The sequence below is a fragment of the Protopterus annectens genome, chromosome 5.part1 (assembly GCF_019279795.1).
Source record: "Protopterus annectens isolate FY-2018-M chromosome 5.part1, PAN1.0, whole genome shotgun sequence".
NCBI lineage: Eukaryota > Metazoa > Chordata > Ceratodontiformes > Protopteridae > Protopterus > Protopterus annectens.
Genome location: NC_056736.1, coordinates 414,097,317 through 414,111,835, shown reverse-complemented (window position 1 = coordinate 414,111,835; position 14,519 = coordinate 414,097,317). Strand labels below are relative to the sequence as shown.

The 14,519-nt window shown below is 38.7% G+C and overlaps 1 protein-coding gene across 1 annotated transcript in view; it reads left to right on the top strand.

Annotated features, from left to right (window-relative positions):
• ZRSR2 (zinc finger CCCH-type, RNA binding motif and serine/arginine rich 2) overlaps positions 1-14,519 on the top strand; it is a 748,465-nt gene that overhangs the window by 430,149 nt on the left and 303,797 nt on the right. The window contains exon 5 of the mRNA XM_044073070.1: positions 12,088-12,126. Within this exon, the coding sequence (XP_043929005.1) occupies positions 12,088-12,126 (39 nt within the window). The remainder of the gene's footprint in view (positions 1-12,087; positions 12,127-14,519) is intronic.

Below are 14,519 nucleotides of genomic sequence, written 5' to 3'. Positions count from 1 at the left end.
AGACATATTAAGCAGAACCACATCAGATGCCCACGAATGGCACCTGCACCCGGACATCTTCAAGACCATCACAAAGAAATGGGGAATGACTCAGATAGATCTATTCGCATCACCCCACAATCACCAGCAACAAAAATTCTGCACAAGGACATTCCACCCATTAGCATGGAAAGTGGATTCTCTCTCCTTCAGCTGGAAAGGCCTAACGGCATATGCATTCCCACCTTTTCCCTTGATACACAAAGTATTACTAAAAATCAAGGAAGAACAGCCAAGGATAATCCTGATAGCTCCAAACTGGCCAAGACAACACTGGTACCCACTGCTGAGGAGCATGTCTCGGAACAATATGTGGCCAATACCCCTGATGCCTTTGATGCTAACTCAGAACAACTACAGCACCATACATCCAAACCTGAAAACGTTACAACTGACTGCATGGAACATCACATAGCAGCAGCTAATCAAGAACTTTCCCAAAGAGTTAAAGACATTATTCTTGAAGCACGCAGACCTTCAACAAGAAGGAACTACGCTGGAAAATGGAAAAGGTTTGTCACTTGGAGTTCTGAAAGAGGAAAAGATGTGTCAAACATAGATATGCCTAACATTCTGGAGTACATGGCGAACTTCTCGATTCAGGCCTGTCCTACTCCTCCATCAAGATACATGCATCAGCTATTTCAGCAGAATACAGCTTTGATCCACCTGTTTTTCACACCCTTTGCTCAGACAGTTCCTCAGAGGAATCAAGAATGTAAATCCTCCAAGGAAACCACCATTGCCAGCTTGGGACTTAAACTTCGTACTAGAAAAGTTGACACTATCACCCTTTGAACCAGCAGCAACAGCAGACCTACAACACCTGTCTTGGAAAACTGCTTTCCTACTGGCAATTACTTCAGCAAGGAGGGTTTCAGAACTACAGGCCTTAATGGCAGTGCAACCCTTCCTAGTCTTCCACCAAGATAGTGTCCATGAGGACTAATCCAACCTTTATGCCTAAGGTGGTATCCAGGGTGTCCTTAAACCAGGCAATCCACCTTCTACCTTCTTTCCCAACCCACAAAACAGAGGGGAAAGAATATTGCATACCTTGGATGTACATAGACAGCTACGCTACTACTTGGACAGAACCAAAAGCAACAGAAAGACTGACCAGCTTTTTGTAGCCTATGCAACAGGAAGGGAAGGAAAAGCTATTTCCAAACAGACAATCTCCAAATGGATAGGAAATTGCATTCGGTTCTGTTACTCCTTCCATGGAAAACCAATTCCACAGAACATAAGACCTCATTCTACAAGGGCAACAGCCACTACCACAGCCTTCTTACGAGGAGTGGCAACCAAAGACATTATTGAGGCTACTTGGACCTCCGTGCATACATTTGCCAAGCATTATAATTTGCCTCTATATTCCAGATCCCGAGCAGGGTTTGCCACTGCTGTACTGCAAGGGATCCTAAACACACCATAATCTTCCTTTATCCTCCTCCCCTAGTTGGCTATGGTGTTCTACCCAGCTGTTATGACTGCAGATGCATCCATGAAGGACATAGTACAGTTTTGTACCTACCATAAATGTAGATGTCCGAACTGGATAGCATCTGCAGTCAGGATTACCTCCCTCCTTCCCTCTGTGGTACTCCTAGGGTGTTTACCTCCCCTAATAGCTAGCTGGTGGGGAGTCTTTATGGTGTATTTGTTTGTATATATGTACATACATGCTTATTTTTGTGTTTACCTATATCTTTTTTGGAAACATTGGCATTCTATCCAAAAAATTTTAGCCTTCCAAGAGGGCTTCTGGCATCTGGGGCAAGAAACACTGAGGAAAATGGCGTCGGCTGATGCTTTTATACCCGAAGACCAACAGAGATGACGTCGGGTGAAGTGCGACATCAGCGCCGGACCCGACTTTGGAATCCGGCCGACTGAAGGGCTGCCTGACGACAGGACAACCCAGCTGTTATGACTGCAGATGCTATCCAGTTCGGACATCTACATTTATGGTAGGTACAAAACTGTACTTTATCAGCCTGTTTAAGTCTTGTTGACATACCTGGAAGAGCATATACGCTTAATACGTAAGAATTGGGACTTTGGGATGTTGTCGATGATATGGCGGGGGTGGTGGCTGGAGGCATGAAGTAAAGTGTTGTATTTCGGAACTTTCCTGTGTACCCGAGTTTCCACTGTGTGGTTTACTTGTTGAGTAACAACAACATCCAAAAAGATTATTTGTTGATATTCAGTGTTTAAAGTAAAATGAATATCCCATCTATTGCTATTAAGAAATGTAACCAATTCATGTACCAGTGTCGCATCACCCCGCCATACCATCCAACAATCATCCAGATAACGTCTCCAAATATCTAACTAAACTAAAAAGGAGTTATTGTTGGTGTCATAAATAAATCGCTCTTCAAAAAAACCCATAAATAAGTCAGCATAAATGGGAGCAAAAGATGCTCCCATGGCTGTACCTCTAACCTGCCAATAGGGCTGGCCATCAAAGTAGAAAATGTTTTTGGTTAAAACATATTCTGTTAGTTTAAGTAAAAAGTTATTAAAGCCAGGAGTGTATAATTGGGATTTCTCTAACCAATATTTGATGACCTGTAATCCAGCACGATGTGGTATACTGGTGTAAAGGGAGGTGGCATCCAGCGTGCAGCGAAACCATTCTGGTTCCAATTGTGTATCCCGAATAATAATCAAAAATTCCGTGGTGTCTTTGAGTCTGGACCTAACCAAGGTTGGTAATGGTTTTAGATAATATGTCAGGAAAACTGACAATGGTTCAGTAAGAGACCCCTTACCAGATACAATCGGTCTACCTGGTGGACATGTGGGATGTTTGTGCATCTTGGGGAGTAAATATAAGTATTGAGGAATCGGGTCTGAGACCTTAAGTTGGTTACATGTGTGTTGGTTAATGATGCCCTCCTCCATGGCTAGATCAAGAAATGTATCAATATGTTTTTTGAAATTGGGTGTGGGATCCACCCCCATGTGTATGTAGAAACGGGCATCAGATAGTTGTTTGTGCGCCTCCGCCTGATGCATCTCCCAATCCATTATTACAATACCTCCTCCCTTGTCAGCTGGTAGAATGACTATATTGTGATTGGAACTAAGTTCCTTTAATGCTTGCTGTTCCTGTTTGGTCAGGTTGTGCCGAATAGGCTGATAACCCTGAGAAAAATGCAAATCCTTAAGAATGCATTCCTTGAATATAGCTACATGTTTGTCCATGGGAGGTTGGAAATTGGATCTCCCAAATTGAAACTCAGTAGATCTTTGAGTGTTTTCTTCATCTGAAAAAAATATTTTCAGGTTAAGTAGTCTGCAAAAATCATTCACTTCATTAACTAAAACATGTTCAGGAACAAAAGACATATGTACAAAATTGAGATCCTTATTCAATATTTTATTGTGAACATTTGACAGTTCGTATGAGGAAATGTTGTGTACATTATCTATTGAGTCACAATCTTCTGCAACAATTGCTGTATGTTCTGTGTGCTTCTTTCTGTGTTTTCTCCCCCCTCTCCGTTTTTTGGACCTAAAGGGTCTGAAGGTTGTTTACGTTTAGCCACTGGAGAATCTTGGTTAGAAGGGCAATCAAGATCAGTGGCAGAGGATGATTCATCCTCTGACGTGCTACTTGGTGACTGCATAGTTTTTCTAAGTATGGATCTTGGTCTCTTCCTCCTATTGGTGGATCTAGAACTGTGGTCAGAAAATTGAACACCTTTTTGGATGACAAAAGGTTTACCCTTCTCATAGTCAGCAATGTCTCTTTGAAATTTCTGAGTTTTCTTTTTGATAAGTTGTTCCTCTAATGTAGCTAGATCCTTGGCCAAATAGTTATTAAAGAAGCTTTCAGACTCATAAGCCTTGGCTTCTTGACAATTGGCATTAATTTCTAAGTCTGGCTTTCTGTCATCCTTTCATAATAACTAACCAGAGTGTCTACAAATAACATTGATGCTTGGTGTTGTGTTTGTGCCCAATCTGTAGAAAGTTGGTCATCAATAACACCCACAAGTGGTTGAATTTGGATTCTTAATCCTCGTGGCATAATGTTTTTTTAATTTATAAGCTTTAAACCACTTGAGATGCCATATATTGGCCCTTAGAGATCTCATGTTCTTGGTTAATTTTTGAAATAGTACACCACAGAGATGTTTGGCATTCACTATGTCAGTAGTCAAATTACTAGAATTTGGTGGCTTTAGGCTGAACACATCTAAATTATCTTTATCTGCAGATAAACCCTGTAAAATACCTGAAAGGTCCATAGTGCCGGGTGAAGAAACACTATGAAATAATCTTGTTGTTCTTGTGCCAATGTATCAATATAGATATACGCCACTGAAAATAGAAACAAATATAAAAATATAAGAGATGGTATATATAATACCAAATAAGTATATACAGTGTTTGTATATTATATTGGCATAATATAAGTCTTTTGTGCTTGAGTCATTGGCCAGTGTTCATAAAATAATTGGAAAAAATTCTAATATGGGACCTGTTGATCACACCAAATGCTAATCTTAAACACCAAGATGGGAAACAAAATACCAAATCAATCAGAGTCTATGGTATGGAATGGACTAATGTCCCAAAATAGGTAGCCGACCTTCGTCTCAACTACTAGTATATAAAATAGATGAAAATTTCACCTAACCAAATACTCTGTATATTTGTTTTATCAAAAAGGGAAACATGCCTATCTCAGCAGAGCATGAACAACCATAGATGATTATTCCAATATTACTGCAGATATTCAAAATTCTGGCCGACCTTCGTCTTAGCCCTATATCGCATTAGTGTTGATGTAAATAAAGCATAAACTGGTGGCCGAACTTCTTCTTAGCCACATATCATATTCATATAATCCATAAACCATCAGACTCAACATAAAGAGATGTGCACCGTCTCTGTATATACCATGAAAAAATGGCCACTGGTATCCTGGTCATCTGCTGTAAAAAGTTAACCTGAGTAATATAAATACCCTATAATCAATAAACTGCATGGCCAATAAATCAAATGGTATAATAAATGGTAGATAGCATTTGGTGACCTCAAAAAGTCAGAAAAGCATACAATAATACACTAGTATTAAATTAAGAACTCGTGTTCAAGTCCCCAAGCACAAAAAACTGAGTTCCTAAACCCGTGCATTAGTAACTCATCAAAATTTAAATAAATGAACGGATGATATCCTGATAACTAGATTTCGATATCAACATACTTTAGAGATGTTATTCTTGACCAAAAGTATGTATATTTATAAGTATGAAATACTGATACTGTTATCTAGCTGGTATATGAGTGTGCAGCCCATATATTAATCAAAAAAGGCATATTGAATATCCCTGTCAGAAAACAACACATCATGTATACATATATAACTTGTAGAAAAAATGACATTCATATATAACATATTTCAAAGAGCAAAATTGCCAAATGTCCAACGTTTAGTAGAAAATGTTCAAAAAAGAAATAATCAAGTCCAATTCCTATCCAAAAACACGTGCGTGGCTCCAAATGATGTAGTTTGTCTGGCGTTCGATGTTAGACAAAATGGCTTTCTTCTTTGATCGTATCTATGATCCACCAAATTATGCACCGTAGACAAATAGCTACCATGTCCCCACAGCTATTGCATATATTGTAGAAAAAAACCCGATGAAATCCGATGCACAAAAATATAAATGTGTATTAGATAAGCCCAAAAGAAGTTTTGACACAACATAACATTCCAAGTAATATTTGTATGTAAAAGATATATGTCCAACAAAATGAAATAATTGAAAAACAGTGTTCCGCCGATGTTATAAATGGGTCCCACTGTCTAATGAAAGTTCCTAGGCATGAAAAAAATGCAACGGTCAACTGAAACATTCACCACAGATCCCGGCTTGAAGGCCCCGTCCCGCACAAAATGAGTATGACTTATAGCAACCGTCTCACCTTGAAATATAATGCAGGATCGGATGGTTGTTGTAGAAAACTTTGTTATATGTCCAGATTTGAATATAGTAACCGAACTAAAAGATATCACGACCCCAATACATCCAAACTGCTGATACTTGCATCCAAAAGCCGAACACACTGCAACCGCAATAATCAAATGCCCAAAAGTAGTAAAAAGTCCCAAATAGGAAGGAAAATATCTGTAACATACCAAAGTATTATAAATTGGACAGATAAGAAAACAAATAATGTGTGTAGAGCCACTGATTTACGCTGCCATTCTTCCCAAGCGTCTCCAGCGTGTAAATGAATCAAACAAGGAATAAACAAGTCACGCAGGGTAGACCAAGTGCATGGATTATACCATAAGCATATTGTTCATCCAAAAGCAATCCTGCACAAAGGAAAATAAAATCAATAGGCTTTATTGTGGCAACTCCATCATGCAAACCGGTATCGGCTGAGAAACAAGCCTTCTTCAGTGCAATAGAAAATTCAATTAGAGCACATTCTAGTGTCTGCTTATATATCACCAAATTTTAGAGAGATGCATGCAGACCAAATAAATGAGGCAGAACCCCGAAAACAAAATTAATTTAACCTAACTCATTAAGACCAGATCTGAATAAAGCTCCCAGCCTGGTGTTCCAAGAGGATTCCATATTGTTTAATATATCCTGCCAACCTGCTTTGGAAGTTCTATGCATTTTAATTTTATCTATTATGATAAACTTGAAAAACTATGCAGTCACCAAGTGGCACGTCAGAGGATGAATCATCCTCTGCCACTGATCTTGATTGCCCTTCTAACCAAGATTCTCCAGTGGCTAAATGTAAACAACCTTCAGACCCTTTAGGTCCAAAAAACGGAGAGGGGGGAGAAAACACAGAAAGAAGCACACAGAACATACAGCAATTGTTGCAGAAGATTGTGACTCAATAGATAATGTACACAACATTCCCTCATACGAACTGTCAAATGTTCACAATAAAATATTGAATAAGGGTCTCAAATTTGTACTTATATCTTTTGTTCCTGAGCATGTTTTAGTTAATGAAGTGAATGATTTTTGCAGACTACTTAACCTGAAAATATTTTTTTCAGATGAAGAAAACACTCAAAGATCTACTGAGTTTCAGTTTGGGAGATCCAATTTCCAACCTCCCATGGACAAACATGTAGCTATATTCAAGGAATGCGTTCTTAAGGATTTGCATTTTTCTCAGGGTTATCAGCCTGTTCGGCACAACCTGACCAAACAGGAACAGCAAGCATTAAAGGAACTTCGTTCCAATCACAATATAGTCATTCTACCAAATGACAAAGGAGGGGGTATTGTAATAATGGATTGGGAGATGTATCAGGCGGAGGCGCACAAACAACTATCTGATGCCCGTTTCTACATACACATGGGTGTGGATCCCACACTCAATTTCAAAAAACATATTGATACATTTCTTGATCTAGCCATGGAGGAGGGCATCATTAACCAACACACATGTAACCAACTTAAGGTCTCAGACCCGATTCCTCAATACTTATATTTACTCCCCAAGATGCACAAACATCCCACATGTCCACCAGGTAGACCGATTGTATCTGGTAAGGGGTCTCTTACTGAACCGTTGTCAGCTTTCCTGACATATTATCTAAAACCATTACTAACCTTGGTTAGGTCCAGACTCAAAGACACCACGGAATTTTTGAATATTATTCAGGATACACAATTGGAACCAGAATGGTTTCTCTGAATGCTGGATGTCACCTCCCTTTACACCAGTATACCACATGGTGCTGGATTACAGGCCATCAAATATTTTTTGGAGAAATCCCAATTATACACTCCTGGCTTCAATAACTTTTTACTTAAACTAACAGAATATGTTTTACCCAAAAACATTTTCTACTTTGATGGCCAGCCCTATTGGCAGGTTAGAGGTACAGCCATGGGAGCATCTTTTGCTCCCATTTATGCTGACTTATTTATAGGGTTTTTTGAAGAGCGATTTATTTATGACACCAACAATAACTCCTTTTTAGTTGAATTAGATATTTGGAGACGTTATCTGGATGATTGTTGGATGGTATGGCGGGGTGATGCGACACTGGTACATGAATTTGTTACATTTCTTAATAGCAATAGATGGGATATTAATTTTACTTTAAACATTAAATATCAACAAATAATCTTTTTGAATGTCATTGTTACTCGACAAGTAGACCACACGTTGGAAACTCGGGTACACAGGAAATTTCCAAAATACAACACTTTACTTCATGCCTCCAGCCAACACCCTCGCCATATCAACAACATCCCAAAGTCCCAAGTCTTGCGTATTAAGCGTATATGCTCTTCGGAACAATCTCACCAGGTGTGTCAACAAGACTTAAACAGGCTGATAACCAGAGGTTATAACAAAGATCGCATTACCCAAACTGCAACCCAAGTCAATCGTATGCAGAGATCACAACTTTTGGAATACCAACATGGTACCACACGGACACAATACACAGACATTCCAACCTATCAGACTAGTCACCACATTTGGAAGTAATACCCCGAGATTTAGGGATATCATTAATAATCATTGGGATATTCTATGGGCGCATGAATATTTAAATGGGATATTACAAGATAGATGTGCTTTTTCCTACCGTAGAGGTAGAACCATCAATTCACATCTTACCCATTATAAACATTATAACCCACCCATCCCATTGCAGGAAAACACTATTTGGTGACCCTTTGCTAGGCTGTGTTCCTTGTCGTCACTGCAGTGCATGTACACATACCTTTAAAAGTAAAGAATTTACCAGCTGCAACACTTCCAAAGTGTATGAGATTAGAATCTTTGGTAACTGCAGCAGTGACTGGATAATTTATTTAGCTACTTGCACGTGCTCATCTTTTTATGTGGGACAAACATCCAGACCTTTTAGACACCGCATAAGCGAACACCTAAGTGAGATCAGAAATAAGAGTTTCTAATGCCCTTTACAAACACACCATTACACATCAAACTGCAAAATTCAAGTTTATCATAATAGATAGAATTAAAATGCATAGAACTTCCAAAGCAGGTTGGCATGATATATTAAACAATATGGAATCCTCTTGGATCACCAGGCTGGGAGCTTTATTCAGACCTGGTCTTAATGTGTTAGGTTAAATTAATTTTGTTGTGGGGGTTCTGCCTCTTATTTATTTGGTTTGTATGTATCTCTTTAAAATTTGGTGATATATAAGCAGACACTAGGATGTGCTCTAACTGAATTTTCTATTGCACTGAAGAAGGCTTGTTTCTCAACCAAAACCGGTTTGCATGATGGAGTTGCCACAATAAAGCCTATTGATTTTATCTTCCTTTGTCCTGGATTGCTTTTGGCTGGACAATACGCTTATGGTATAATCCGTGCACTTGGTCTACCCTGCGTGACTTTGGTTTATTCCGTGTTCCATACCATAAAATTGCTTCCTATTGTGGGGGCACCTGACATCTGGGGCAAGAAAAACTGATGTAATGGCATCGGCTGCATGTTTTATACCCCTGACGACCTGACATCATGAAAGAAGCGACAGCATCCAACGCAGAAATCCGAAGACTCTGGTATTCAGGCTGACTGAGTGCTACCTGCAGGCAGATAACCCAAATGTGATGACTGCAACAGTGACTACACTCTAACATCTACATTTATGGTAAGTGTACACAGGTCTATATTAGATTTTCGAAAATTTTGTAGCGCGAATCACTATAGGTCGACACCTAGTGATCGATCTACGAATTAATCAGAAACCTAAATAAAAAAATAAATAAAAACACAAACATAAAGTAAAGGGTGTAGGCAGGGCCACCTGCACCCCACACACCCCCGCTACTTAAATATACCAACTCAGAGATCGCGCTACAGTGTAGGAAATAGAAATCTTCCATTTCCGCACTATATTGCACTGAAGTGACCCTTTACTTTGTTTTTGTTTGTTTTTATTTAGATTTTCTATTATTTCGTAGATTGATCACTAGGTTTCGACCTATAGTGATTCGCTCTACGAAATTTTCAAAAATCTAATATAGACCCAGTGTACACAACTGTATTTTCTGTGGCCCTACTTTGGAAAGACAGCTGCTTATTCCTTGAGGACTTGACGGACTGTCCCATTCTGGAAGCATTTTGTGGTTTTGTTCATCCATTTGTCTGTATGGCAGGCTGTCAAGCAGGGCATGTGGGTTGAGGCTATGATATCCAGAGGCAGTGTCATTCCCTTTTGCACTCTTCCCAAGCCACACACACACATTACTCCATTACTCAGTCTTACCCTGTCAGAAGTGTGTGTCAAGGAAAGAGGTCTTAAACTTCAGTCAAAAATAGTCACTCATTGAATAACAAAACATCTTTTTTAAATCAGTACCAAACATTTCCCTGCTAAGAAAGCAGACTCTTAAAGTAACATCACAAAATGATTCATACCATAAGTGAATTAAGGCTATGATATCCTGGCCTTTAAAATCCAGAAGTTCAGTTACTTCTTCACAGACATTGTATCTGTTAATTGCATCACATGTGTACATGTCCAACTCTGCTGCTATGAGTAAGTCACAACTGCAGAGTACAATTTTGTGGTGTTATTCTGCTGCGGTAGCTTCACATTTGTATTTTCTTCCTTCCTCTTTGTTAATATCTTCTCTCCAATGTGTCAACTGTCAAAGATCGTACAGCCTCAGAATGCGTAGTGCCATCAGAAGCAACACAGTCTGCCAAAACAGTTTGGAAGGGAGATGACTGCAGTCCTTCCAAATCCATGCCACACTTCTCAGCTGCATCTCACCAGGGCAGTTTGGCTCCATCTCTCTGCTCTCTTTCTGTCCAACTTTAACATAATTATTTTTCTTCCAAACCTCCAGCTGTAGTGGCAACTCCTTCCTGCAAAAAATCATCCACCATTGTGGAAACCTTGTCCATGCTGCAGTCTGACAGCACTCAACAACACTCTCTGTTGAAAAAAGTAAAGGTAATCTCCCGAGTATCTTGGCTAAATTTTTCTTTTGGTAGTATGAATGCTACCTTAGTTCTACTCAAGAAATAAGCCATGCCTAGTGGGCTACCCAGGTCAAAAGTAAATAACATTCAGTAAACTTGGCAATATGCCCTTTAGAGTCTCCAGAGGTCATTCTCCTTCCTGATGGTACTTAACTGCTGTAAGAGCTCTCCAGATGTAAGGTAGCACGCTTATGCAAGCTTTCATATCAGTAAATATTTGAGAGAATCTCTTACAAATGGTAATAGTTCTCTCTCTCATCCTCATAGTAGTGCTGCCTATAAAAATTGGGAAATGTGTGTTTTGATGCCACATTTATCTTTCATTGTAGCTATATTTTTAAAATACCTTTTTGCTTGAAGGTCGTCTGGGTTCTGTATGAGGAAAGAAATGAGCTTGCACATTGGGTGTCACTGTTTATCCCAGGTACATGGACACCAGTATATCCTACTGGAGACATGGCTTCCACAAGTGCATATGTTGGATAGAAGCCTAGGCCTAGCCTATAGCTGCTTTTAATTTATTTGTCATTCTGAAATATTTGTCCACATTTCTTTTACTCTTTCATTAGTAACTTACCTGAAATTTTAAGTAACATTAGTCAAGTGTAACCATATTGCATTTTGCAGGTACACTTAAAAGGTAATATCCAATGACTTTTTAACATAAGTAATGCTGCTAAAGTCCGACACTACTATCTGTACTTTTAGAAATGAAGAAATTATCATGATGCCTGTAAATACGACTGCTATGATATGCACTTTAAAACTGTTTAAAATTATATCATGGTGAATATGCAGAAAATTTCATGATTGTGCATTTAGCTCTGTAATGAATGCTGGTCTTTGAGGTTTCAGTAAATGGCATTGCATGTTTCATGCCATTAGTTTGACTAAAATGTGCTTTCAAAGACAAGTAAGAACCAGTGTAGTGTGTGGTTGCTATATGTTTTCATTTGCAACAAAGATGCTGTACAATTGATTTCTTAACAAGCATATCCAGATATCTTGTAGGTTACAGAAGGTTTTCATGAATCCTGTGTTTACACCATTTGTAGGAGGCTGTGCAGAAGATGCTGGATCAAGCTGAAAACCAAGTGAGTGATAAAACAGGTTGAAAGTTGCTGCTTGTTTTATGCATTTCTTATAAAATTTACCCAGTGCATCCAGTACATTACTGTTGTTTATTTCTTCCCTTCCAAATTGTTAGCTAAGAGATAATGTGCAAAGTTAGTGACTTAATTTCTGGCTGTGAAATTCATTCACATATGGTAGGTGCCTAGGGACAAACTGTTTTTCAGGAGGTGAAAAGAAGCATAATGGCAGCTGTAAATAATAGGCGAGGAAGTGAAGTTGTGTGCCTAAAGGTAATGGTTTAAAAAATGTAACAGGATAGTTCAACATACATATGATGCAAGTTAACAAGAGTTCAGACTGTCTCTGACTTTCTATCTATGTTGGACTTATTGCTAATAAGCTTGCCCAGGTCTGGGTTAGTCTGTTCCACTAGTGGGCAGCTTCCTCAGTGGCCTTCAGAAGGAAATCTGTGACAGAGGTATGTGAAAACTGCGTTAGCCTTCCATTCTCATATTCACCAAGCACTACAAGCTAGGCTACCAGCTCAAGCATTCACCTTGAGGTTGTGTAGCTTGCAATTCTACTTGTATGTATGTATGTGTGTATATCTATATATATATATATATATATATATATATATATATATATATATTATATGTATAGCTTTATTGGAAAGGCAGAATTTGGATTGTATAAAGTATTCACCAGGTCTTCTATTTCACCTCCAGGAATAAATTTATCTGCAAGTGCTTTATAGATAATTAGCATGTGGAATAGCTTGTAAGTGGTTTTAGCAAGCTATAATGCTTGACAAGGTTGGGCATTATAGGGAAATAATGGACCACCCAGGGATGTTGTGAGGCTAGATGCCACATGCATCGAGCCTCCCCATCTGCTGAAGGGACATCATTTCTCTGTAATACCTAATTTTCTAAGCACCAGGGTATCTGTTAAATTGTCTTGTATTTGTTTTATTATTAGCATTTTTATCTGTGTGTTTTAGTACAGTTTTTAAAATAAAAAAAAACAGGAGCAAAGTTCTAAACCAATAAGTATAAAAATCCAAAGCTGAAAAGAATAGCGAACCAGCTCAACAGTAGCTCACCGACATATCCACTCAAAATAAGAAAACGAAAATGTACAATCAAGCGCCTTCGCCCGGACAATACCAGGCCCCCCCAAGATGAACCTGCACTCAACAAATCACAGGCCTACACAATCCAAACAGTGAAATCACTTGATCAACGAGTTAACAATCATGTGATTTCACTGTTCGGATTGTGTAGGCCTGTGATTTGTTGAGTGCGGGTTCATCTTGGGGGGGGCCTGGTATTGTCCGGGCGAAGGCGCTTGATTGTACATTTTCGTTTTATTATTTTGAGTGGATTTGTCGGTGAGCAACTGTTGAGCTGGTTCGCTATTCTTTTCAGCTTTGGATTTTTACAGTTTTTAAAATATTGAAGTGTAAACGTATTCGATGTTTGCACTTCAGGAAAAGGTAAAGCATTGAAACCATTTTGATTGAAAATGGGGAAACAAATACTGTTCCTTTGTGATGACTGAATCCTAACTCTAACAGACACTTCAGGCCAAATTTGTCTGAATAGTGATACTGTTAGGAGAAGTGTCTTTTTCTGATTAATGTGTAGGGTTAGGATTAGGGTAAAGGGCAGGGCAGCTTTAGGGTTAGACTGGGGCTTCACTGTGAGTGGTTTTAATAGTTTAACTTATTTTAAAGCTTAAACATTTTATTAGCTACTGTAGTTTGAATTAGCTGCTCAGGTGTATTATCTTAGACAAATTATCTCATTAGTTTTCAGGTAAATATCTTAGACAAGTGCATCTTATTAACATTCAGATAAATGCATATGTTTTCTCTGTGGGACAAGTAGATGAGAAGAATTGCTTAAGAAACCACTAAATATATACCTCCTTAATTTAAATAAAGAAACTGGAGTATAAACAGATCCTACATGGTACTGTCTCACACTGCAACACCTTGACTTGAAGCTTATCCTTTGCTTTTCATTCCCATGAACTCAGACTTTAATATTTTCCTTTTCCTTTGGTTCAGAAAGGTTTGTTAAAAGGGAAGGCAGTGCAGAGTCTGTCTCTTTATGATAGGTCTTTCTTGGCCAAGGCAATCATGGCTTCCTTTTCATGAAACCTGCCACATTTCCTCCGTGGCTCATGCCTCACTGCATAAGTACTTGGTAATTCAATAGGGCAGAATATTGCATCCCATTCCCTAGACAGTCTTTCAACTTGGAAGAAAGAATTTTGATTTCCAATGGAGACTTGTCTCCAGCCAAGTTCTGAATATTCTAAATTGAGCTAAAAGACCTACTTGCAAGTAAAACCTTCCTTCAGAAGTGAACATTTCGGACTGCCACAGAATACCTAGACCAATTGA